This window comes from Pongo abelii, chromosome 5, assembly GCF_028885655.2.
Source record: "Pongo abelii isolate AG06213 chromosome 5, NHGRI_mPonAbe1-v2.0_pri, whole genome shotgun sequence".
Lineage (NCBI taxonomy): Eukaryota > Metazoa > Chordata > Mammalia > Primates > Hominidae > Pongo > Pongo abelii.
The window spans coordinates 151,153,607-151,181,017 of record NC_071990.2 but is presented as its reverse complement, the minus strand read 5'-3'; the positions used below and the strand labels follow the sequence as shown (position 1 = coordinate 151,181,017).

Sequence of the window (27,411 nt, the reverse complement as noted above, 5' to 3'; positions counted from 1 at the left end):
GTTAAGTTCTTGACCTTTTAAATTAGAATTTTATAAAGTGCTTTTCATAAAGTCTTATATATTATAGTGATTAAGTAGATATAATTTCCTTAACAAAGGCACCTTGAAAAGTTATTGGCACATGAGATTTTGTCTGGTCTTGATAATTTCAAAGTCTCTTCACATGTCTTCTCTTCCACTTTTAAGTTTTCCTTAACAATTCATCATATGAATAGCCAGCCCTTTTAGAGAATAAGGTCAACTTTTTTTGTTTTTCAGACGGAGTCTTGCTGTGTCGCCCAGGCTGGAGTGCAGTGGCGTGATCTTGGCTCACTGCAGCCTCCGCCTCCCGGGTTCAAGCTATTCTCCTGCCTCAGCTTCCCAAGTAGCTGGGACTACAGGCGTGCACTGCCACGCCCGGCTAATTTTTGTATTTTTTTAGTAGAGACAGGGTTTCACCATGTTGGCAGGATGGTCTTGATCTGACCTCGTGATCCACCCGCCTCGGCCTCCCAACGTCCTGGGATTACAGGCGTGAGCCACTGCACCCGGCCGAGAATAATGTAGACTTTAACTTGGCACTGTAAAGGTCAATTTTCAGGCAGTCTTAGAGTCTAGCAATTTCTCTAGTGTACAAACTGATTCTTAACGATTTAAAGAAAATTATATTCAAGTGGCAAATTTGGAGGCAATAGGCTACTTCGGAGTCCATGATATGAGATGGCGTTTTAAATACATGTTTTATCTTCAAGGTTTTCAGCTGTTTTCTCTGGACCATCTGGATATAAGTTGATAGCTGTCACAGGTATGACGTCCACTTTATCCAACTGAAGAATTCCTCTGAAATAGAAAGTGATTAATTACTATCAAAATTAAATGTTTCCTCTGCCTGTAGTTTGATCGTGAGAAAAGGCTACTTCAAGGTTATAATATACACCTAAGGTTAGGTGCTTTTGCTACATTCTATTTAAAAATTCATAGTGGTTGTACAAACTGAGCCCAAAGTCACTTTAACCAAACTGGCTGAGAGAACAGAAAGGCATCGAGGAAGTTCATTATTTCCTATTTTAGGGAAGAATAGGGTAAGTATAGATCTCCAAGGCAGAGTTAGGTTCCTAGATACACCCAGGCTGAGCAAAAAGCCTAAGCCTAAGCCCCTCTCTAAACAATACTCACCACCACAACACAACCTTAGGTCTTTAGATAGTGTTGCTCTTTTTGTTACTTAAAATCCCTGACCAGAGAGTACGTCTTTGGATTGAATCTAGGACCCTGTATTGTAAATTCAGTGTTATTCTAATAAGAACATCAACGGAGGTTAGTTGTTTATAGAACCAAACAGATTCTAAAGTTCACAGGGGAGTAACTGCAAGAATAGCCATAAGATTTTTTTTTTTTTTTAAAGAACAATGGGGAGAAGAGAAAGTTGCCTTAACTAGCTCTCAAAGGTTTTATTAAAACATGATAGTAGGCCAGGTGTAGGGGCTCACACCTATAATCCCAGCACTTCGGGAGGCCAAGGCGGGCAGATCACTTGAGGCCAGCAGTTCGAGATCAGCCTGGGAAACATGGCGAAACCCCATCTCTACTAAAAATAGAAAAAATTAGCTGGGCATGGGACACCTGCAGTCCCAGCTAGCTATTCAGGAGGCTGAGGTGGGAGGATCGCTTGAACCCGGGAGGTGGAGGTCGCAGTGAGCCGAGATCGTGCCACTGCACTGCAGCCTGGGTAACAAAGTTAGCCCATGTCTCAAAAACAAAAACAAAACATGAGAGTAATTAAAACTGTGCTACTGGCACAGGAATAGACAAACAGATCACTGGGACAGAAAAGAGTCCAGAAAAAGACTAACGTATATGGAAATTTAGTTTATAATAAGGTAACATTCTAAGTCAATGAGAAATTACTAATGGAAAAATGGCCTCTGTCTGGGAAACAAAATGAGAACTCTAGCTTTAAAAGTATACAGAAAAGTAATGCTAAAAAATAAATTTTGGCCGGGCGCAGTGGCTCATGCCTGTAATCCCAGCACTTTGGGAGGCTGAGGTGGGCGGATCACCTGAGGTCAGGAGTTTGAGGCCAGCCTGGCCAACATGGTGAAACCCTGTCTCTACTAAAAATACATAAATTAGCTGGCCGTGGTGGTGCACACCTGTAATCCCAGCTACTCGGGAGGCTGAGGCAGGAGAATCTCTTGACCCCAGGAAGTGGAGGTTGCAGTGAGCAGAGATTGTGCCACTGCACTCTAGCCTGGGCAACAGAGCGAGACTCTGTCTCAAAAAAATATATAAATAAATAAATAAATTTTAAGAAAATATAATGGCTGGGCACAGTGGCTCATGCCCTTAGTAATCCCAGCACCTTTGGAGGCTGAAGCAGGAGGACTGCTTGGGCCCAATGAGTCCAGCCTGGGCAACATAGTGAGACCCTGTCTCTACACAAAATTTTTTTTCAAAAAATGGCTGGGCACAAAGGCTTAAGCTGGGCACGGTGGCTCACGCCTGCAATCCTAGCACTTTGGGAGGCCGAGACGGGTGGGTCACTTGAGGTCAGGAGTTCGAGACCATCCTGGCCAACATGGTGAAACCCATCTCTAGTAAAAATACAAAAATTGGCCAGGCATGGTGGCGGGCGCCTGTAATCTCAAGCTATTCAGGAGGCTGAGGCATAAGAATTGCTTGAAACCAAGAGGTGGAGGTTGCAGCAAGCCAAGATCATACCACTGCACTCCAGCCTGGGCAACAGAGCAAGACTGTGTCTCAACAACAACAGCAGCAACAAATTAGCCAGGCATGGTGGCAAGTGCCTGTAGTCCCAGCTACTTGGGAGGCTGAGGCAGGAGGATCGCTTGAACCCAAGAGTATCAAGGCTGCAGTGGGCCTTGATAGCACTGCCACTGTACTCCAGCCTGGGCAACAGAACAAAACCCTGTCTTTAAAAAACAAAAAACAACAACAAAAAAAGCCCCATAATTTTAAGATAGGAAAGTCTGGCCTACTTAGTAGGCAAAATAAAAACCCTAGATGCTGTAAAGGAATAACATGAATTACTTAGGCCTCGAATTTAAAGCTTTTGTATTATGAGATACCATAAATGAGCAAAAGACAAATGATAGGCTGGGATCATTAAAAAAATCTGCAATGTGCATTACATATGTATAATAGACAAAAGAGCTCTTATATACTAATAGCTACAAAATGCAACACAATTGATAAATGGCCAAAGGCTCTACGTAAGCAAGTCATGAGAGAATCATATATAGCCAATTATCACAAAGATGCTGAACCCACCCAGACCTAAACTAGCAAAGATGCTAGTAAGATGAAAATGCAAATTAAGATGAATTATATTTTTAGTAGCAAAACCAAGAAAGATTATCATCAGGTTGTAAGGAGTTAATACAATTACTTGTGACACAGTAATTTTACTTTTAGGAATCTATTCTACATAAATACACATGCAAAGAAATATATGTGCAAGAATGTATACTAGAACATTATTGGGATTAACATGAAATTGGAAATTACCTAAATGTTAGAGGAATGGTTATATTAAGGTATATCTATACTGTGGAACACCTGTGATATTGTGACTTGTAAGTTCCTCTGGCTTCCTGGAACAGCTCCTAAAATCCTTACATCTCCAAAGTGGTAAATATCTTTTGGATGCTAATGATGACTGATGGCTGGGGGATCCTGGATAGCCTCAACAGGGGAGCTGGTTGCCAGGGGTTATCAACCATGAGATCAGTCCCATCCCCCAACCTTGGGGAAGGGAATGGGGTACTGAAGGTTGAGTTGATCACCAGTGACCAATCATGTAATCAATCATGCCTGTGTGATGAAACCTGCAAAAAAACCCAAAAGGACTAGCTTTGGAGAGCTTCTGGATAGCTGAACACACAGAGGTATGGGACCTGGATAGAGGTGCACCTAGGGAGGGCAGGGAAGCTCTGAACCCCTCTCCCCCTCCCCATGTCTTGCCCTATGCACTTCTTCCATCTGCCTGTTCATGTTTCCTTTGTAATAAACCAGCAAGTGGAGGTGTTTCCCTGAGATCTGTGAGCCGCCCCAAAGACGTCCCAAGCAAATTAATCAAACCCAAAGAGGAGGTCATGGGAACCTCTTTATACCCAGCTGGTCAGAATCACACGTCACAACCTGGGGCTTACAACTGGCATCTGAAGGAGGGCAGTCTTGTGGAACTAAGCCCTTAGCCTGTGGGATCTGATGCTGTGTCCAGGTGGAAAGTGTCAGAACTGAACTGAATTAGAGGACACCCAGCTGGTGTCCACTGGAGAATTGGTTATTGGTGGGGAAAAATCCCCACACACGTATTGGTGCCCAAACGTGAAGTACTCCAGAGTGTCAGAGTAGGAAAAACCAAAGTATTTTTCCTATGCTTCGGTTTTTCCTATCTCCTTTAGAACTATGCAGCCATAAAAAGAATAGGTAAGCTATACATAATTATGACATGTCAGTTAAAAATAATATTAAGGGCTGGACACGGTGGCTGATGCCTGTAATCCCAGAACTTTGGGAAGCCAAGGTGGAAGGACTGCTTGACCCCAGGAGTTTGAGACCAGCCTGGGCCAACCTGGCCTCTACAAAAAATAAATTTAAAAAATTAGCTGGGCATGGTGACACACACCTTAGTCCTAGCTACTCAGGAGGCTGAGGTGAGAGGATCACTTGAGTCTTGGGAGATTGAGGCTGCAGTGAGCCATGACTGAGCCACTGCATTCCAGCCTGGGTGTCAAGGTGAGACCTTGTCTCAAAAATAAGTAATAAAAAATAAAATGGAATTAAAATAACTAAGGGGACAAAAAAGAATATATGTAGTGGTAAGAAAAGATCTCAGGTCTATGGTTCCCAAACTGCACTGAGGTCCCTGGGTTGGTGAGCAAACTCACAGCAGCACCACAGAATATGATACATTTTCAAGAGACTTCATGTGTAATATTACCTTGAGGTTACTTCATGCTTTTAACATTAGATTGCAAAACATTCAATGAAGTCAATCTTTCCAAAGCTGGGTTTTGGTGGTGCTAGATTTGGAAAGTTTTTCCCCTCCAAACCTCATGTTGAAATTTAATCCCCTGTGTTGGGGATGTGGCCTAACAGGAAGTGTTTGGGCCATGAGGACAGATCCTTCATGAACAGATTAATGCTCTCTCTGGAGGGGAAGGGAATGAGTTCTCATTATTCAGTCCCTGGAGACCTGGTTGTTAAAAAGAGCCTGACACCCCCCTGCTGTTCCTCTTGCTTCCTTTCTTGATATGTGATCTCTGCACATGCTTTGCCTTGCGATGCTGCTGAGTGGAAGCAGCCTGAGGACCTCACCAGAAGCCCAGCTGATGGCAGCACCATGCTTCTTGTACAGCCTACATGGTTCTTGTAGAACCATGAGCTAAATAAATAACCTCTTTTCTTTATAAAGTAACCAGCCCAGGTATTACTTTATAAGCAACACAAAATGGATTAACACAGGTGGTTACTATGATAAAAAGCAAATACTGTACAAAACTAACACTGAACAAGAAATGAGGATGCCAATTTCCAGTCTGATGCCAAGATATGAGGTATTGTGTAGTGCTCTATAGGCACTCACATCCCATTAGTATTTCTTAAATTAGTAATTTAAGAACAAAATTGCCAGGCGTGGTGGCTCACGCCTGTAATCCCAGCACTTTGGGAGGCCGAGGCAGGGGGATCACGGGGTCGGGAGATCGAGACCATCCTGGCTAACACAGTGAAACCTCGTCTCTACTAAACATACAAAAAATTAGCTGGGTGTGGTGGTGGGCGCCTGTAGTCCCAGCTACTCGGGAGGCTGAGGCAGGAGAATGGCATGAACCCGGGAGGCGGAGCTTGCAGTGAGCCGAGATTGTGCCACTGCACTTCAGCCTGGGCGACAGAGCGAGACTCTGTCTCATTATAAATAAATAAATAATAAAAATAAAAATCTTTAAATTTGTCTTTTGGCCTAAGTATAGGGGCATTAAAAAAAATTACTGGCACACTAAGGATACTATAAACCAAGAAAGTTTGGGAAACCTCTGTCTTAAGTGAAAAATGCAATGCAGAACAATTAACAATCTGAGTTGATAAACAATTATGATTATCTAGTGTACATTCACATTAATACATAGAATTTGGATTAAAAATGTCAACTCAGTTGACAATGACTACCTCTAGGTAGAGTAAGAATTGAAGAACAGAGAAGGGATACTTTCAGTTCACTGCTCTCTATAGTTCTGTATTAAATCCTTTTCTACCAGGAAGTATCTGCAGTACAACTGCAAATTTGGTTTTTAATTTTATATTGCATCTGTTCCTGCAGAGAAAGCCATAACAAAACAATGGCAAAAGAAAAAGAAGAACATTACAACACTGTTTTCTATGCAGGTATACATAATAAAGTTCAAAAAAAGTTTGGAACTTCCTGGCCAAAGGGGAAAGAAATCTGTTAAATTACAGAATTTTTATTACAGGTCAAGCATCCCTAATCCAAAATCCAAAATGCTCCAAAATCCAAAACTTTTTGAGTGCCAACATGATACTTAAAGAAAATGCTTGGCCAGGCACAGTGGTTCACACCTGTAATCCTAGCACTTTGGGAGGCCAAGGCAGGAGGACAACTTGAGGCCAAGAGTTCAAGACCAACCTAGCCAACATAGCAAGACCCCCATGTCTCTCTCTCTCTATATATATATACATTTATAAATATTTATATAAAATATATACAAGTATTATATATATATTTCCATATATGCAAAGGAAATGCTCCCAAGAGCATTTTGGATTTTGGGTTAAGGATGCTCAACCAGTAAGTATAATGCAAATGTTCAAAATTCCAAAAAAATCTGAAATCTGAAACACTTTTGATTCTAAGCATTTTGGATAAGGATATTTCTGTATCAGAAAGGAATGGGAATGCCAATTCAGTGGAAATGTAAACTAAGAGGTGGGAGGGGCAACTAATATTTCTTTACTCTGCAGGTGCTTTGCTTGCTTCATGACTTTGACTTTCAACAACCCTTCAAGGGAGGCATTAGTTCATCATTACACCTGAAGAAGTCGGAGGTTCAAAGACCTCACAACAAGCAAGTGGAAAAGTAAATGTTCAAATTAGGTCTTCTTTTCCAAAAATCCTGTTACATAACAGTATAATGCAATGTAGCTAAGCCAAGAACTGTGGTCATCTGCATTGAGATTTGTTTCTGTTAAGATAATTAAAATGACTAATGGGCCAGGTGCAGTGGCTCACGCCTGTAATCCCAGCATTTTGGGAGGCCGAGGCATGATCCACCTGATCCATCTGAGGTCAGGAGTTCGAGACTAGCTGGGCCAACGTGGCAAAACCCCGTCTCTACTAAAAATACAAAAATTAGCCAAGCAAGGTGGCACATGCCTGTAATCCCAGCTACTTGGGAGGCTGAGGAAGGAGAATCACTTGAACCCAGGCGGCAGAGGTTGCAGTGAGCCGAGATCATGCCACTGCACTCCAGCCTGGGTGACAGAGTGACATTCCATCTCAATAAATAAATAAAATAAAATAAAACGACTGATTTAACTTGAAAAAATACTAACAATAATTCATTTTAAATTTTATTATAATTTTTCACTAAAAAATATACAAAAGGAAGTCAAAGTCAGTCTCTCCACCTCTGCTCTCATTCCCACTCATTAGAGATAACTTGTTTTCTCATTCCAGAAATTTTCTATCCATTTATATACACGTAATACTTTTGTTTTACCTAAGTGTGATCATACTGCTTTGCCATATTTCCCCCCACATAATAGATTTTGGACTTATTCAGCCAGAGAATATCTCATTAGCCCTCACTGATATACAGTTAAGAGGGTTTTTATTTTGCTTTTACTTTTTTTTTTTTTTTTTGAGATGGAGTTTTGCTCTTGTTTCCCAGGCTGCAGTGCAACGGCATGATCTTGGCTTACCACAACCTCCGCCTTCCGGGTTCAAGCGATTCTCCTGTCTCAGCCTCCTGAGAAGCTGGGACTACAGTTGGGTGCCACACGCCCAGCTAGCTTTTATTTTTATTTTTTGAGATGAAGTCTCACTCTGTCGCCCAGACTGGAGTGCAGTGGCGCAATCTCGGTTTACCGCAACCTCTGCCTTCCGGGTTCAAGTGATTCTCCTGCCTCAGCCTCCTGAGTAACTGGGACTACAGGCGCCCGCCACCACAGCTGGCTAATTTTTGTAGTTTTAGTAGAGACAGGGTTTCATCATATTGGCCAGGCTGGTCTCAAATTCTTGACCTTGTGATCCGCCCACCTCAGCCTCCCAAAGTGCCGGGATTACAGGCGTGAGCCACCAGGTCCAGGCTAATTTTTTTTTATTTTTAGTAGAGATGGGGTTTCACCATGTTGGCCAGGATGGTCTCGATCTCTTGACCTCATGATCTACCTGCCTCGGACTCCCAAAGTGCTGGGATTACAGCCATGAGCCACTGTGCCCAGACTATTTTGCTTTTATTTTCTATTACAAACAATGCTGCAATGAATATCCTGCTTGTCTACTGAAATTAACTACATTTTAAACTGATACTCTGGGGTTGAAAATACATCATGAAGTCCTCTGGTTTTGTTCACCTCTGATCATACACTTGCATTTTCCATTACACATATTTGTTTCCTTCCGCCGCTACTAGATTTTAAGTTCTTAGCAGAGTTTGTCTTACTTACATCTGAATCTCTAAGAATGTCTTGATCACAATGGCTATTCAATAAATGTGTTTCAATTTTGCTAACGTTGGAAGATGGGCTAGAAAAACAGTAGGTGTTATGTTCCCTCCCATTTGTCTCACTCTTTCTAATTTTTATATTTTCTACTCTAAAACATGGCAAATATGTCTCACTTTTTAATCATTAAAAATACTAACATTTCAAAAATAAGAAATACTTACTTGTATTCAGAAACTGGGAAAAGCACCTTTAAGATGGTTATTACCACAGCTGCTCCTGTAATTCCAACCACCATGATGTTCAAAAACTGAAAGAATACTGGGAAAACACTGCTCCAGAACCTACACAGATCTTTTCTAAACTTTTCCATCCACTGACACATTACCTGAAAAAGGAATTTCAATTAGATATGCAAGTTGCATCGATCTCTAAGAATAAACTTTAAATTTTTTAATGTTTTAGCTTTGGGATGATAAAAATATTCTATATTTTGATTGTGCTGGTAGTTACATGGGTGACTACATTTGTCAAAACTAATTGTATATTTTAAACGGTGATTTTATTTTAGAATGTACCTCAATAAAGTTACTTATAATTTTAAAAATTATGTTCTAACAACACAAGCACAAAAATGTTAATAGCCTGTAAAATTATTTATATTGTTTTCTAACTACAAATCAAGTGAAAATAATTGCTAATTGACAAGAGATTCGTTAGGCTAGTCCATTATAAATGAAATGGAGCAGAGTCAACTGTTTCCAGTACCTAGAGCACAAGAGAAGGAAGAGAAAGACAAAGATATTAGTAAATTTTAGAATAGATGGGAAGTTCACTGTGTACAAAACATGTTTCTATACTTTAAGAGCGAGAGAAGAACCTAAGGTTGGCACTGATGGCATGGACTATGAAGACAGTATGCTCTGGGGCTGAGCTGCTAAGGGAGGTGAGGTAGACAGGGTAAAGGTGCTAAAGTCCAGACTGCTAAAGTGACCTCAAATATGCAATCCTGACCTTCAGTGAGAACTACTACTCCTTTAAGACCAACCATAGACCCTGCTCATTTAAAATGAATTTCGGGTAGGGGTCTACTTAATATACAGAGAGATATCGGGATGCTTTCTGAACCCATGAATATATTCCTCGTAAGCAGTACAAATGTCACAGGTAACATTCGAGAAATTAGTAGGTGCCAATGCATATTTATATGTAGTACCCAACTTATTTAATCCTTATAACAACTTCATGAGATACTACTTTACACTACTATTCAGATTAAGTGGGTGCCCCACTGTACAGATAAACTGAGGTTAGAGAGATTAAGTGCCCCAAAGTGGGAGTACGGGGAAATAAAGAGTAATTATCGGCCAGGGATGGTGGCTCACGCCTATAATCCCAGCACTTTGGGAGGCCAAGGTGAGCAGATGACTTGAGGTCAGGAGTTTGAGACCAGCCTGGCCAACATGGTGAAACTCCGTCTCCACTAAAAATACAAAAATTAGCCGGGCATGGTAGCATGTGCCTGTAATCCCAGCTACTCAGGAGGCCGAGGTGGGAGAATCACTTGAACCCAGGAGGTGGAGGAGTAAGCCGAGATTACACCACTGCACTCCAGCCTGAGTGACAGAGCGAGACTCCATCTCAAAGAAAAAAAAAAATTTGTTCAAGATCACACAACTAGTCAGCAGCAGAACCAGGTTTCAAGCCTGGGCAGGCTGACTCTAGGAAGTATATTCTCAACCACCTGAGCTGAATCACTGGGCAAGATCCTGGGGGCACAATGCACATGTGTGTATGCAAGGTAGCGGGTACAGAATAAACACAGAAATCTGGATATGAGAAATAACTGTGGAATTTATAATTCCAACCAAATGAAATCCAGCACCTTGATAATCATGATCTGACTACGATATTATTAAACAAAGCTCGAAGAGAAAAATAGGAATACTAAAAATATCACATTAAGACCAAGATGAGTCCATTATCACCCATGCTCTACAGTTCCATTCTTCAGGATTTCCATTCCATTTTAAATGCTAGGATCGATTTTCATCATAACCATGAATGCTTATGATAACACCAAATAAATATAACACCAAATACTTGATTTACCTTATATGAAGATGGAGGCTCTGCTCTGAGAGGAGTTTCAGGTAACTTGCCAGGTAAAACATCTTCATCCACAGTGGTTTCCACATTCCTGATAAGATACTGGCTAGTGGTTTGCAGTGAACTAACACTTTCTACCCAGGAGAAAGAGCAACGTTACCAAAATGCTGGTGTCTTATCCTACTAGTCCTAAGATTACGATACCAATAGCATTTAGGATAATAAGAACACATATTTTACCATGGGAGAAAAAATAAACACATCTGAATGTTCACTGATTTAAATGTCAGAAGAGAACTATAAACTAAGACACGTATAAGGAGCTAAAGCAGTTATGATTCTGTCACATAGAAAGCCAAAATTTTAGAAGTTCTATGTTTCTGTGAAAAAACGAATAGTTCTTCCTCTGAATGAACCTTTACAATACTCTTATTACATATTTTGTGATCAGTACCCACAGTAAGAGTGAGTAATTACTGAAAAATGTCACTATGCAACCAGCACTGATCACATTCTACTAAGGCTCAAAATAGAGTCCTAAAGTCCTTAAATGGACATATGAAGCAATACATGTTACGAAGCATTTTTTTAAAGAAGCTCATTTCCAAACATATTAACTATTAATTAAAGATAAATAGCAACTTTTGCAAATAGCGTAAAAAATAACAAAGTTCAAGAGTATATAAAGCTACCAACTAAATAATCTCCTTAATACTTTAAATAATGGTCTTTTAAGTTACCTTTTTTGGAGAGGTTAGGAAGGGTAAATAAAATGTCACTGTCTCGAGAAATAGAGTGGAGCATGCTTTCTTCCAAAGGGAGGGTATAGTTTGAATGTCTGAGCACTCCCCAGTTCTTAACTAAAATATCAATTTCAGTGACATCCTTTTGCTGAACCTGTGAAAGAAAATATAAATATTCTTTATTTTAAATAGTAGCACAGCCCCATAAAAATTTAAAAGCAAATTTTCCTCCCAGATTTATATAACTAAAACACGTGTCCTATTCAGACAATTACTCTTTTTTTTTTTTTTTTTTTTTTTTTTGAGATGGAGTTTCGCTCTTGTTGCCCAGGCTGGAGCGAGCGCAATGGTGCGATCTCAGCTCACCGCAACTTCCGCCTTCCAGGTTCAAGCGATTCTCCTGCCTCAGCCTCCCGAGTAGCTAGGATTACAGGCATGCACCACCATGCCCAGCTAACTTTGTATTTTTAGTAGAGACAGGGTTTCTCCATGTTGGTCAGGCTGGTCTAGAACTCCTGACCTCAGGTGATTCGTCCGCCTTGGCCTCCCAAAGTGCTGGGATTACAGGCGTGAGCCACCATGCCCGGCTGACAATTACTCTTTATTTCCCCGTACTCCCACTTTGGGGCACTTAACTTGCAACTTTAATAATATTCCTGTCTGCTTTAACACTTACTGTTATAAGCTTAATCTCGATTTTACTTCATTTACACACAGAGACTTCATTTACCATAGAGGAAATGGTAGCAGAACTATGAGTCAAATTGAATCTCTTTGCTTACTTTCTATTTAATAATGTCTGTATATTTTAAAGTGATACAAACATGTATGAATATGGGAAATTTTAAAAATACATTTCAAATGCTAAAATAAATATACAAAAATTCTAAATAATTGGATATAGGCAACATTAGGCACCTTCCTTATCAAGTCGGAAACAAATAAAATAACTGAACACATGCATAATATCTAGCACAAATCTAAGTCTTTATCATTTAATTCCCAATTAATAAACATACTGTCTTACTTGTTTTCCATCAATCTCTACTACCTCTTCTTGAATGACAATTAGTTGCAAACTGGAACCAGATGTCATAGGCCACTCATGAACTAAAATCCTTACACTGACAATTCCAAAATATTCTTTTTCCTCCAAATTTTCAAGATTTTCATTCTTCACTATAAAAAAAAAAAGTAGTGACACCTTTGAACAAAAATTACCACCAAATCTGTTACTGAGTTTGATTATTTTGATGACATTTACATGGAACAAGACAGTTGTAAACCAATTTCTTTGGCTTTCTTCATCCCTGACCTCAATGCTGTTTCAGATTTATTAAAAACAAAGACAATCTGACAAATCTTTATGACTGCTTACACTCATTTGAAAGGGTAAAATGTGTTGATCTTTAGACTTTGTATGAAATACCACACTAGCAACATCTTTCCTATCCTTTTTTTTTCTTTTTTTTTTTTTTTTGAGATGGAGTCTTGCTCTGTCGCCCAGGCTGGAGTGCAGTGGCGCCATCTTGGCTCACTGCAACCTTTGCTTCCTGGGTTCAAGGGATTCTCCTGCCTCAGCCTCCCGAGTAGCTGGGATTACAGGCTTGCACCACCATGCTCATCTGATTTTTTGTATTTTTAGCAGAGACAGGGTTTCACCATACTGGCCAGGCTGGTCTTGTTAACTCCTGACCTCAAGTGATTCACCCACCTTGGTCGCCCAAAGTGCTGAGATTAGAGGCATGAACCACCACGCCTGGCCCATCTTTCCTATTCTTTTATGCCCGGCCCATCTTTCCTATTCTTTTACACAGGTTGGCAATGAGGAACCAACATGGCACAACTATAAAGCCAGCCATAAGATACAGCTAATCCCATGTTTTAACATAATAAGCACATACATTCATCCAACCACAAAATCCTGTGAGAGAAGATGCCCAAGCAGTAAGAACACTGAGTTTTTTTAATCAATCCTTTCCCCAATTAGTGAATCATTACTATTAGAGAGAGCAGGAATGGGGAAAGAGGGTGGGGGAGACCTGTCATTTCTCTCTGGTAATCGATAATGGGGTAGGACTAGCTATTGTCTATGTTCTTCTCTAGCTAGGAAACCTCTACTCCTGCTCTAGTAGAAACGGGATGTAGTAGCTGCAGCTGGTTTACAGAGCCAACGGCTACTCTATTAAGGTAGAAGTGCTATCGAAAAAGATAAAACAACATACACCAATGCACCTGCCACAGACAGAGCATTTTATTTCTATCCCTCAAATAATCTGAAGATTTTTGCCAAACAGAAACCCAGATATACAATCTGAATGCACACCCAGCTGTTTAATCTGATTCTGTGCGTCTATAGGGCTACTTCCTTTGTCTGGAACATCTCAATATCTAGTTCATTAACTACTTACTATTACAAGATATACCTACCTATTCTCCCCTGCTTTAGTCCCCGCCTCCAAACCATTCAGACAACAGGCCAGGCTCGTCTCACTGTGACGTGGTTTTCCGTCCACAGCCTCCTGCTCATATACCTTTAGTGGCACTTCTGTGAGGTTCCCGGTCCTCTCACTGGTCCTCCTCAGGCTCCTCATCTGGCCTCTCACTGCTCCTCTCTGTAGTGTGCCTAATCATTCATGCCCTTTGAAAAGCACCACTGTCAAAGGTACCCCCGCTCTCATGGTCCATCCCCGTGTTTCAACTGACCATTACCACCCGTGAGTCTCCTTCATGGAACAGCAGGCGCTGTGTCAGCATGTCCGTAAGCCCAAAGACTAGGGTACGGGAGACTCAATGGGTGAGAAAATGCAGTCATAAAAATACACCCAAGTGGCAATTCTTCAGCCTGCAAATTTGGTGCCTGATATAGTTTGGATGTTCCCCGCAAATCTCATGTTGAGATGTAATTCCCAGCGTTGAAGGCGGGGCCTGGTGAGAGATGTTTGGGCCATGGGGTCAGATCCCTCATGGCTTGGTGTTACGGCACCCCACTGCCACTCTCGCGCTCTCTTGCTCCTGCTCTGCCATGTGAGATACTGGCTCCCCCTTTGCTTTCCACCACGAGTAAAAGCTTCCTGACGCCTCCTTAGAAGCTGAGCAGATGTTGGTGCCATGCTTACTGTACAGCCTGCAGAACCATGAGCCAATTAAACCTCTTTTCCTTATAAATTACCCAGTCTCAGGTATTTCTTTATAGCAATGTGAGAAGAGCCTCATACAGTACCTCTAATACAGCGTAAAATTAAATAAAAAACAACAAAGCCCTTCATATTCCGACTTCCTTACTGTGGTAGGCAGCTTTCAAAAATGCCCCTCAATGACCCTTGCCTCTAAGGAGTCAGACATTTCTGCAATTCCTTCCTCAAGTGGGCTGGACCTAGTGACTAGTCAGTTAGTTACCTATCTATCTATCTATCTATCTATGAATGAGACAGTCTTTTTTTTTTCTTTTGAAAGAGACAGCCTTGCTATCTTGCCTAGGCTGGTCTTGAACTCCTGGCCTCAAGTGATCCTCCAGCCTTAGCCTCCCGAATAGCTGGGATTACAGGCATGAGCCAATGCACACAGCCTAGTGACTCGTTTCTAACAAACAGAGCATAGCCCAAGTGATGGAATGTTACTGCCACAATTAGATTATTAATGGCTATGACTTCTGTCTTGCTAATACTCTTTTTCTTACTGGCAGTCTCTCTTGTCCTCTCAATGATGAAGCTAGTTGCCATGTTGTGAGATGCTCTATGGGGAGCTTCGTGTGACAAGGAACTGAGGAAGGCCTTCAACCAACATCTGGTGAGGAACTGAGGCCTCTGTTCAAGAGCTCAGAAGGAACTGACTCTTGCCAACAACCACATGAATGAGCTGGGAAGCAGATTTTTCCCAGCTGAGTCCTGACGTGATGACAGCCTTTTGAGAACCACAGGACCCCGCTAAGCCAAGCTCAGATTCTCGACCTACAGAAACTATGAAATAATAAATATTGTCTTAGGCCACTGATTTCTGGGTTAAACTGTTATGCAGCAATAAACAAATACACCAACTAAAGAAAAAGTTTCTTTAAAGAATTAAAGAAGATTTGTTGTTGTTGCTGCATTTAATGTTTTGAAGATTCTTGCTGTAATTGGGTAAGATGAGCATTTATTTCAGTTATCATAGAAACAAACTCAGTGCAATGACTGGGATGACTAAAAGACGGCCATAAGAGAGGAGACAGGCTATATTCCACGTCCAATTCCCAGTGAATACAACAACAAAAGAATTATTACTTCAGTAGTACTAGCACTTCCTTTCTTAGCTACCATGGATCAGCTTGTAGCACACCAACCCTCTTGCAATGAACCACTTGCAAAGAACTGCTAGAAAAGATGTAAAAAATACACACCCACACATACACACAAAACCTACATCTGTCTAGAGGCATCAGAAGCTAAAGATGGCCAGCACTTGAAGGGCCAAGAAAAGAGCTCCCTGAGGTGAGTACAATATCCTATGTGATTTCTTCCCCCGAAGGCATTTGCCAACTCCCAAGCAGAACAGGTGGAGAGGTTGAAAAGCTGAGTAGAAAGCAATGACTAGAGGCAAAAAAGCTCGACAAAGTGTCTGGCAGTCTCACCCAGCAGGGGAGAAAATGAAGTGTTTAAATGTTAAAACAAAAATGCTAAGCTATGCTTCCACAGCCAGCAAAAATAGCCTTCTAAAATGAAGGCAAAGAGATGTTTTCAGACAAATAAAACCTCAGACCATTCACTGCTAACAAACCTGTACTGAAAGAAATACCAAAGGGAATTCTTTAGGCCGAAGGAAAATGACAACCAGGGCACAATGCATGTGTGTGAGGGCAAGGCAGGAGTTGCAGAATGTACAGAGAAATAGGGATAGAAGAAAGAATTTTGGAACTTGAAATTCCAACCAAATGATATAGAGTGGAGCACAGATAGGAAGGAATAAAGAGCAATGAAAAAGGTAACTATGATGGCAAACACACATGAATATTGGACTACATAAAACAATAATTATGTCACATGGGGTTTAAGAACACAAAGAGTTAAAATATATAATAATAACCCAAAAGCAAAAAGGGAATAAATGGAATTTAAGTGTTCTAAGGTTCTTGCATTGTTTGGGAAGTGATAAAAGTACAAATTTATTTATTTTTATTTTTTAAATTCATTTTTTGAGAGAGTGTCTCACTCTGTCACCCAGGATGGACTACAGTGGTACAATCACAGCTCACTGCAGCCTGTATCTCCTGAGCTCAAGGGATCCTTTCACCTCAGCCTTCTAAGTAGCTGGGAAAACAAGCCTGAACCACCACACTGGGGTCATAGGTTTCCCTATGTTGCCCAGGCTGGTCTCGAACTCCCAGGCTGAAGTGGTCCTCCAGCTTTGGCCTCCCAAAGGGCTGGGAATACAGGCATGAGCAACCATGCCCAGCCAAAAGTACTAATCTATTGATAGCAAGGGTAACCACTAAAAGAATAGTAAAACTATGTAAAACCAAGACAGAAGGGAACTATGATACCAAAAATAATTAACCTATAAGAAGGCAAAGGGGGAAGAAAAAGAAACACAGAACTTGGGACAAAGAGGAAACAAGAAGGAGGATTTAAATCCAAATGTATCAGTAATTTTATTAATGTAAATAAGTTAAAATCCCAACTAAAAGACTGACAGAAACAAGTGGGCTGGGCACGGTGGCTCACGCCTGTAATCCCAGCACTTTGGGAGGCCGAGGCAGGCGGATCACCTGAGGTTAGGAGTTTGAGACCGGCCTTGACCAATATGGTGAAACCCCATCTCTACTAAAAATACAAAAATTAGCCGGGCATGGTGGTGGGCACCTGTAATCCCAGTTACTCGGGAGGCTGTGGCAGGAGAATCACTTGAACCCGGGAGGAGGAGGTTGCAGGGAGCCGAGATCGCGCCACTGCACTCCAGCCTGGGCAACAAGAGCAAAAACTCCATCTCAAAAAAAAAAAAAAAAAAAAAAAAAAAAATTCCACGTATATCCTTTGTATTTGCTATTTCATCCAAATAATATGGCATATTCCAATGCAACATACCTGCTTACCTTTAAACAACTCAAAATTTTTAAAGGTTAAAAAGAAAATGTTCTACTGACATAAGGGTAGAAGAAACTGAATACTAGATAATCAGACAATTCATTTTCTTGGCTCTTGCTATCCCATTTACTACCTTTATGCACATTTTTTTTTTTTTTTGAGCCAGGGTCTTACTCTGTTGCCCAGGCTGGAGTACAGTGGCGATCCTCCCACCTCTCAGGAGTAGCTGGGACTACAGGCACACACCACCACACCCAGCTAATTTATTTTTGTATTTTTTGCAGAGACAAGGTTTTACCATGTTGCCCGGGCTGGTCTCCAACTCAGGGCTCAGGCAGTTCACCCGCCTCAGCCTCCCAAAGTGCTAGAGCCACCGTGCCCCGCCTCTATGCACATTCTTACATCGTTATCAACTTACCAGAAATGCAGTTTCATCAATGCTGATCTTATGGAAAATAGTGAATATGTGAGAAGCAGCCAATATACAATAAGAACAGAGTTTTAAACACATTAGTGTTATTGTACATTCTGATAATGATCTGTGTGTGTGTTTTAGAGATGGGGTCTTGCTCTGTCACCCATGCTGGAGTGCAGTGGCATGATTATAGCTCACTGCAGCCTCAAACTCCTGGGATCAAGTGATCCTCTTGCTTCAGTGATGTATATTTTTACTTTATTTTTTTTTTTTTTTTGTGACGGAGCCTTGCTCTGTTGCTCAGGCTGGAGTGCAGTGGCGTGATCTCAGCTCACTGCAGCCTCCGCCTCCTGGGTTCAAACGATTCTCCTGCCTCAGCCTCCCAAGTAGCTGGGATTACAGGCACACACACCACATTTTCAGTAGAGATGGGGTTTCACCATGTTGGCCAGTTTGGTCTCAAACTTCTGACCTCTCGTAATCTGCCCACCTTGGCCTCCCAAAGTGTTGGGATTACAGGCGTGAGCCACTGTGCCCAGCCTATTTTTACTTTAAAATGGAAATATATAACATCCAAAAATTGTTTTGCTAATTTAGTATTATTAAAAACAGAACAGGCCAGGCACAGGGGCTCACATCTGTAATCCCAGCACTTTGAGAGGCAGAGGAGGGTAGATGGTTTGAGGCTAGGAGTTCAAGACCAGCCTGGCCAACATGGCGAAACCCTGTCTCTACTAAAATTACAAAAATTAGCTGGGTATGGTGGCACATGCCTGCAGTCCCAGCTACTGTGGAGGCTGAGGAATGAGAATCATTTGAACCTAGGAGGTGGAGGTTGCAGTGAGCTGAGATCGCACCATTGCACTCCAGCCTGGGAGACAGAGCAAGACTGTGTCAAAAAACAAACAATAACAACAATAACAACAAACACACAAAAAAACAGAGCAATTATGGAAATAATTTAGTAGTACTCACCTATCAAAGTCTGACAGCTTATTCGGGTTACACCACTATTTACAGGTAAGTCATTTACATACACCTGTCCACTCTCATAGGTTATGTTAAGAACAACCTTAAAATAAAGCAGCATATACATTAATTCCAATATTTATAAACAATAGCAAACTCTTCAAGTCAAAAAAGATTAAATTAGATGTGCAGGTTAAAAAGTCAAATAAGCTGCATAGCACTTAGCTAAATTATATATTAAAACCAGAAAAGGAGACAAACCTGCTGTTTAGATATGTCCCCATCATCTTTCAGTGTAGTTACATTAATTCTGATGCCGTCCTGTAAAACAAGTATTGTGTAAATTGGAAGGTGTGCATCTCACAGATGGAGAACAACGTGGCTTTCTCTTTTCCCTCCAATTATACCTATTGTACAATCACTTATAACAGCATTAAGAGAGTTTAAAAGACCATCTTTTCCATTTTATAGCCATTTTTCCACCCTTATTTACAATTCCAACTATTTATTTATTTATTTATTTATTTTGAGAGTCTCACTTTGTCGCCAGGCTGGAGTGCAGTACTGCGATCTGGGCTCACTGCAATCTCCGTCTCCTGGGTTCAAGCAATTCTCCTGCCTCAGCCTCCCGAGTAGCTGGGATTACAGGCATGCACCACCATACCCAGCTAATTTTTGTATTTTTGGTAGAGACGGGGTTTCACCCTGTTGGCCAGGATGGTCTTGAACTCCTGATCTCGTGATCCGCCCCCCTCAGCCTCCCAAAGTGCTGGAATTACAGGCGTGAGTCACCGCGCCCAGTCTAATTTTTTATAATATATATTTTTTCTATTTACTTGTGAAAAGTATCACATGAGTATATAATATGTAAATGTAGAGTTTAAAAGATGAGCACTCCTGTAAGTACCACCGAGGATAAAATATAAAATATTACCCCTGCCTTGGCAGGCTCTGCATGATTGCCCTCTATCCCTCGAGAAGGAATCCTATACCCAATTCCATTTGAATCATTTCTTGCTTTTCTTTATAGTTTTACTACCTGTGTCTCTCTCTCTAAACAATATGTTGCTTAGTTTTATCTGTTTCTGAGCTTTATGTAAGTGGGATAACAGTATGTATTCTTCCATAACTTTAGTTGATATTGTTGATGCACATAGCTGTAATCACAGTAGTCTATCTCGGACTACCAATTTACTTATTTATTCTACTACCCATGGACATCTGAGTTGTTTCCAACATTTTTGCTTTTATAAATAAAGTTGCAATGACTTTTTTTTCTTTTTTGAGAGGGAGTCTCGCTCTGTTGCCCAGGATAGAGTGCAGTGGCGATCTTGGCTCACTGCAATCTCCGCCTCCTGGGTTCAAGCGATTCTCCTGCCTCAGCCTTCTGAGTAGCTGGGATTACAGGCATGCATCACCACACCTGGCTAATTTTTGTATTTTTAGTAGAGACGGGGGTTTCACCACGTTGGTCAGGCTGGTTACGAACTCCCGACCTCGTGATCCATCTGCCTCGGCCTCCCAAAGTGCTGGGATTACAGGCGTGAGCCACCGCACCTGACCAAAGTTGCATTGACCCTTTCTTGAGTGTGTTTCTTATACAAGCATCTGTAATGCTCCAATTTTATTACCTCTCAAGGTATGATCAAAAGCAGTATACCCACATATTGAAGATGACATGCTTTATATAGAGAAGCAAGCACTATTTTAAGAAGTATTTACCACTGACCACAGGAACTACAATCTGTCATTTCTAAATCAAATTCTTTTCTAAGTTTATTCACAAATAGACATTGTTATTCTAGAATAAAAACAATACTCCTCTCAAATACTTTTTCTTTGAGGTTGTTATTAACTTAGAAAATAGGAAAACTGTTCATAAACATCAAAAATAATATACAAGTATATCTGCTGGCCCTGAGTATCCTAAAAACTTTATATATAATTTCCCACAAATGAGAGAATAAGACTGATGAAATTTCATGAGGTTGAGCTGATTCCAGGAATAATTTGTGGAACAGGATTCATACCACACAAGACCGACATCATACATTTAGGGTGACTTTGGTTCACCTCCCAACTAGGAGCCTAGGAAGCTTTCCAACTAGAAATTCCTCAGAACTAGCCAGCTTTTTCCTGGCCCACCTTGATCTAGAGGGTTAGAACCAATAGTGCATCTAAAACAAATCAACATTCAGTGAGCCATGAGATTGATAGCTACATTGTTTTGTGTCCAAATTCAAGTCATATGGATCTCCTTTGCAAACTAGAGAATATATTAATTATAAACTATTATTCTTCTAACAGCCCAGAAGTAAGCCTCCAATGTTGTTCTAGGAAACCATTTTATAGCTTCTGCCTTTTAGCAGTGAACATACACTATATTGTTAGCAACTTACTGAACTTTATATATATATATATCTCACCTACCTAGTAAAATTACAGAGTTTGAAAAAGACAATTAACAGACACAAGCACACTATATTTTCCAGAGAACCAAGTTCAATGAAATTATTTTCTGGTCCTTCTGAATGATTTCACTGCAAAAGGGAATCACACTGCTTACGGCCCCCTGGCCAGGAGTTCAGAGCTAGGTCATATTTATTGTTCTTGAGAACTTCTGATTGAACTGGAAGTTCAGGCTCGTAAGCCAGGGTTGCATATACTTAAAAAGTGCTTGGGGACACTGAAAAGTTTCTCCCTAACCATCTTCAATTCTTCTAATTCCTTTACTCATAGGATGCCCACTGGGGACACAAGTGTCTTCCTAAGAATAAAGGTAATAGACAGCTGGTTTAAAATACGTCTGAGCGAAATATACAGTTATGCATACAAGAAAGTAAGTGTCCTCCGAATGCCTCTCTTTGGTGACCAAGTTACTTTAATATTAGAAGAATTTACTATAAAGACTTTTATTTTTCGGTCAGGCATGGTGGCCCATGCCTGTAATCCTAGCACTTTGGGAGGCTGAGGCGGGTGGATCAACTGAGGTCAGGAGTTTGAGACCAGCTAGCCAACATGGAGAAACCCCGTCTCTACTAAAAATACAAAAATTAGCCAGGCATGGTGGCACGTGCCTGTAATCCCAGCTATCTGGGAGGCTGAGGCAGGAGAATCGCTGGAACCTGGGAGGCAGAGGCTGCAGTGAGCTGAGATTGCACCACTGCACTGTGCAGCCTGGGGGACAGAGTGAGACTTCATCTCAAAAAAAAAAAAAAAAAAAGTGACCGGGCGCGTGGCTCACACCTGTAATCCCAGCACTTTGGAAGGCTGAGGTGAGTGGATCACTTGAGGTCAGGAGTTCGAGACCAACCTAGCCAACATGGTGAAACCCCATCTCTACTAAAAATATAAAAAAATTAGCTGGGCGCAGTGGCGGGAGCCTGTAATCCCAGCTACTTGGGAAGCTGAGGCAGGAAATCACTTGAACCTGAACCCAGGAGGCAGAGGTTGCAGTGAGCCAAGATCACGCCATTGCACTCCAGCCTGGGAGACAGAGTGAGACTCTCTCTCAAAAATAAAAAATAAAAATAAAAATAGAAAAACTAGCCAGGTGTGGTGGCACGCGCCAGTAGTACCAGATACTCAGGAGGCTGAGATAGCAGAATCGCTTGAACCTGGGAGGTGGAGGCTGCAGTGAGCCGAGATCACGCCACTGCACTCCAGCCTGGGTGAGACAGAGCGAGATATTCTGTCTCAAAAAAAAAAAAGACTTTTATTTTTCAATCTTATGTGCAATATTGTATTACCTCAACTTCTGACAACTGCATACATAAAAACAGAAAAATGCTTATAATCCAATAAATCTGAGTCATTGAAAGAAGGCAGAATTTTCCTGACTTCAACCAGTTTAATTTATATCAGGCTGGAAACGAGGATGGACAGATGTGATAAAGCTAGTAATGTTAAGGGTAGTCTGGTTCTGCACTGTTCAATATGGTACACACTAATCACTTGTGACTATTTACATTTACATTGATTAAAATTAAATAAAAATTTAAAAACAGTTCCTCACTGGCACTGGCCAAATTTCAAGTGCTCAGTGGCCACAGCAGTCAAGTGGCTACCCACAAGGTGAGAAAAGACATAACCATCAAGGCAGAAAGTTCTACTGGACAGCACTTAACACGATATGTGGGACCACTGTGAAATTCTTTCCTATTGGAAATGTTTCACAATAAGACGTTGAGAAGACTTAGATCAAGGGACTTCAGTTTCCCACAGACACAGTCCAAGTAATGGGATTCTCTTTCTAGTTGTTCAGCACTCATTTAATCTGTGAAACTTTTTGTTGTTGAGACAGGCTCTTGCTATGTTAACCAGGCTTAACAGCCAACACCCAACTCTTGGTCTCAAGCAATCCTCTGGCTTTGGCTTCCCCAGTAGCTGGGATTACAGGCGTGAGCCACTGCACCCAGCTTAATATGTGAATTTCCGAGTTTAGATCTGGACTTTCTGAAAGTGAAATGAAGGCCCAAGAAGGGAGAACTGAAATAATAAAATCACTAAGAGCCAGACAACAATGCAGTGTATTTTAAGCCTGCAGTCAAAATGTATTTTTTCGCAGATTATATAGACCTAAACATCTCTTCGACACATAGGTGTCAATTATGAATCTTTAAAACTTGAAAAATAGGAAAATAATGTCCATATTTCCAGAACTTTTTAGAACTATTTCACTTTTACTTGGTCCCTTGGTGCCTGTCCATCACATTCCTATTGTTTAACCAGATGCAACTGTGGTCCACATATAATTTCAGATTATATGTGAACCATATATAGGTGGTTCTTATGGCAGGCAATGTCGTGGCTTCTTGGAACGCCCTGCAGAACTGAGACACGCTCGTCATTTTTGTACCCACGTGGGGCAATGTCATTATCCTAAAACGTTAACACTTGTTTTGTTTGTTTGTTTTTCAGCTTCGTCACCCAGGCTGGAGTGCAGTGGCACGATCTCGGCTCACTGCAACCTCTGCCTTCCGGGTTCAAGCAATTCTCCTGTCTCAGCCTCCCGAGTAACTGGGACTACAGGCACCTGCCACCACGCCCGGCTAATTTTTCTATTTTTAGTAGAGACGGGGTTTCATCTTGTTGGTCAAAGTGACATTTACCGTGCCCTTCACCTTTGTATTTAGAGTGTTCGTATTCAAGTCTTGACTAGGAAGAGGTGTACCGACATAGTTTCTTGTCATTCTCAGAAAACTTGCACTTTAAAATATTCAAACTTTTCCCTACCATTCTACTGAAAAAAGGCTGATACTGGCCTAGGTAGGCACGACTGTACGGCAGAAATCGTGAGCATCAGCCACGTTTTAATGTTAGGATGCCTCGATTCTCCCACCTCAGCCGGCATCAGAAGCACCTGCAGGACTCGCCAACCCGGACTGCTGGGCCCCGCCCCCAGAGGCCGGGCCGAGTTCCCCGGGGATGCGGACGCCGCTGATCGCGCCCCGCCGTGAGAACTTCTCCTCCAACATCCGACAAAAACACTACGTCGCGCGAGGGCCGGGTCTCTGCCTCTGCCCACCTCAGCCCGGCGGAGCCCCGCAGCCTCGTAACGGCGGACCCTCGCGATCGCAGGCCGAGCAGGCACAGGTGGCCTGGAAATGCGCGAAGTGGGCAACTTCCACACTTCCCGAGCACACAAACATTCCCTGCCCAAGCGCCGGCTCTACCCCGGGAAGACGCCATTACGAAGGCCTGTGATCACCGGCAACCGCGCGCTTAGACGGCAAAGCCCCGTCAGGTCGCGCGCCGGCTTGGGCCGCCGGAGAGTCGGTGTGGGGTGGCTCGAAGCTCACTCACAGCGACGCAGCCCCAGTGGGTCCCTTTCCTCTTACCTCGGCCTCCCACGCCGCCCCCATTTCCTGGGGTGCTTCTCCCCACACCTCCTTCGGGGGCCCGGACCCCCGCCCCTGCCCGCCGGTGGGATGTGGGAAGCGTCATTGTGGACGGCCCGGGCCTCCCGGAGGGTCGGAGTCTTAAAGCAGCCAGCCGGGCCCGCCCTGCCCTACCTGTGGGGCTCCGGACAGCGGCGGCGGCTCAGGGGCGCCTGTCGTCAGCCAGCCGGAGGCGGGTAGCGCCACGAACAGCAGGAGCCGGAGGGCGAGCGGCCCCAGTGGAGCGCCCTCCATCTTGGACTACCGGGGCAGAGGGCAGCTGCAGCCGGGAGGTGAGGGCGGAGCCGGCCCGCGGGCGGGACGGAGCTTCGGCGGGAGAGGCAGGGAGGGGCGGGGAGGGGAGGGGCTGGGCGGGGAGGGGAGGGGCTGGGCGGGGAGGGGAGGGGCTGGGCGGGGAGGGGAGGGGCTGGGCGGGGAGGGGAGGGGCTGGGCGGGGCGGGCCCTCCCCTCCCCGGGCGGCCGCGGAAGACGCGGGGAGACTCCGAGATCAGGCTCGCCAGGGAAAGGCGTTTGCGCACGCGCAGCGCCGCGCGGCGTCGAAGGGCGGAGTGAAGTCTTGGAAGGTACGGCCCCTCATTAGACCCGCCCTCAGGATTGGACAGGACTCCAACTGGAGGGGTGTAAATGTCCTCGTAGCCATTATTTTTAAAATTAGTATTTACACACATGCATGTGTCTGTGTGTGCACATGTACATGTACCTATACGATGAAAACAACGGTAATATTTCAGAAAACTGTTATACATTAAAAATGAAACATCGCATTTACAGGGGAAGTTTTTATTAAGTGGGTAATTCCCCACCCTTGGCTGCACGTGGGACTCTCCCGGGCAGCTTTAAAAAGTACTGGGGTCTCCCTGAACACCCCACTTTTCAGCCTGGGCTGCGGCTCGGGCCCTGGTGGTTTTTAAATTTTCTCGGGTGATTCATTGTGGGGCGAAGGTTGAGGATGCGCCATGCTTATTGTTCAGCATTCTGTCGACCCCTGGAGGCGGCGCGGGGACAGCGCTCAGCTGGAAGCCAGCACACCTGGGCTCTCAGCGCCTTTTTGGTCAGTATGGTAACTCTAAAGTGAAAGTGTTAGACTTTTCTTCCACCTTTCAGATTAAAAAAAAAAAGTTACGGAACCCTGTAAAGCAGAGGGTAGCAAGAAATTCAAGCATTTTAGATTAACAGGATTGTATGTTGATTGAGAAAAACTTGGAAACTCGGCCATTCAGGCAGAATAAGAGTAATATTTAGTCTTCCTTTGAAATAAAACTTTTGACATGAAAAGGGGAACAAGAATCTATTTCTCTCTTTGAGCCCCCTTTACTCCTTTGAACACCCTCCTCCCACAGGCCTGCTGACCCCACCCCCCCCCCCCCCAGAATAAATTATAAAAGTTTTGGCTAAAGACTCTTTTCAACAAACTCCGGGCTTACTCTGAGATTCCCCACGCCATTGTTAAACTACAAGTGATTTCACAGCGAAGCCCCACCCACTTCTGGGTTCCATCTGCAAACTTGGCCTTTTCACTTTTTTCCTACTGCTGGAATTAGAAATGAATTTGGAGATGGGCGTGGTGATTTGTGCCTGTAGTCCCAGCTATGTAGCAAACGCAGGCAGGAGGATCGCCTGAGTCTATTTTAAAAAAAAGGAATCTAGAAGCCGGGTGCAGTGGCTCACGCTTGTAATCCCAACACTGGGAGGCCGAGGCGGGTGGATCACTTGAGGTAAGGAGTTCGAGAATAGCCTGGCCAACATGGTGAAACCCCGTCTCTACTAAAAATACAAAAATTAGCCAGGCATAGTGGCACGCACCTGTAATTCCAGCTACTAGGGAGGCTGAGGCAGGAGAATCGCTTGAACCCGGGAGGCGAAGGTTGCAGTGAGCCAAGATCGCGCCATTGCACTCCAGCCTGCGCGGTGGAGCAAGACACCGTCTCAAAAAAAAAAAAAAAAAAAAAAAAAAAAAGAATCTGGAAGTCAGAAAACATGACATGTGGATCTGTATAATTTGAATTAGTAATATAAGGTTACAAAGTACGTCTATATGAAAAGATAATAGGGAAAGTTGAGGTTATCTGTTTTCTTACAAAGCCTTTCCCATGGTCTAACTGTCCATTATACTTTATTGCTTATCTGTCTCGTCAGATAGATATGAGCTCCAGGAAGGGGGTGGCCAAACCTTAAAGCAAACAGCTTGTTAGAGTAAGCCTTCAGTGGGGGTTTGTTGGACAAATAATGTCTAAGTGGTTGACAGTATTATTTAATAATCAACAATTTTACTGTTTTGTATGAAATGGTTCTCTTTAGGCCATTGTTTGGCTACATGCACACATGAGCGCTATGGAATTTCATGTTAAAAAACCCCATCATTTGGGGAAAAAAGCACCATATTACAACTCTAATGAGTTACAACAAAACTTTAAACAAGTTTTGTGGCTGAGTTCCACTTGTCCATTGGAAAACTCAGCTTGGTTTACTGAGCCTTTACATTAATCTGAGAAATAAAAGACAGAATTAACTTGGCAGTTGCTTACACAACA

At 42.6% G+C, this 27,411-nt stretch overlaps 1 protein-coding gene across 1 annotated transcript; it reads right to left on the bottom strand.

The window, feature by feature from the left end:
- Positions 1-9: 9 nt before the first annotated feature.
- GINM1 (glycosylated integral membrane protein 1) lies at positions 10-25,122 on the bottom strand. The gene is given in 8 exon segments (NM_001131987.1): positions 10-819; positions 8,910-9,073; positions 10,798-10,928; positions 11,535-11,691; positions 12,565-12,716; positions 18,987-19,083; positions 19,242-19,301; positions 24,995-25,122. Coding segments are annotated over 8 exon segments (993 nt in total). The 5' UTR covers positions 25,115-25,122; the 3' UTR covers positions 10-707.
- Positions 25,123-27,411: the final 2,289 nt, after the last annotated feature.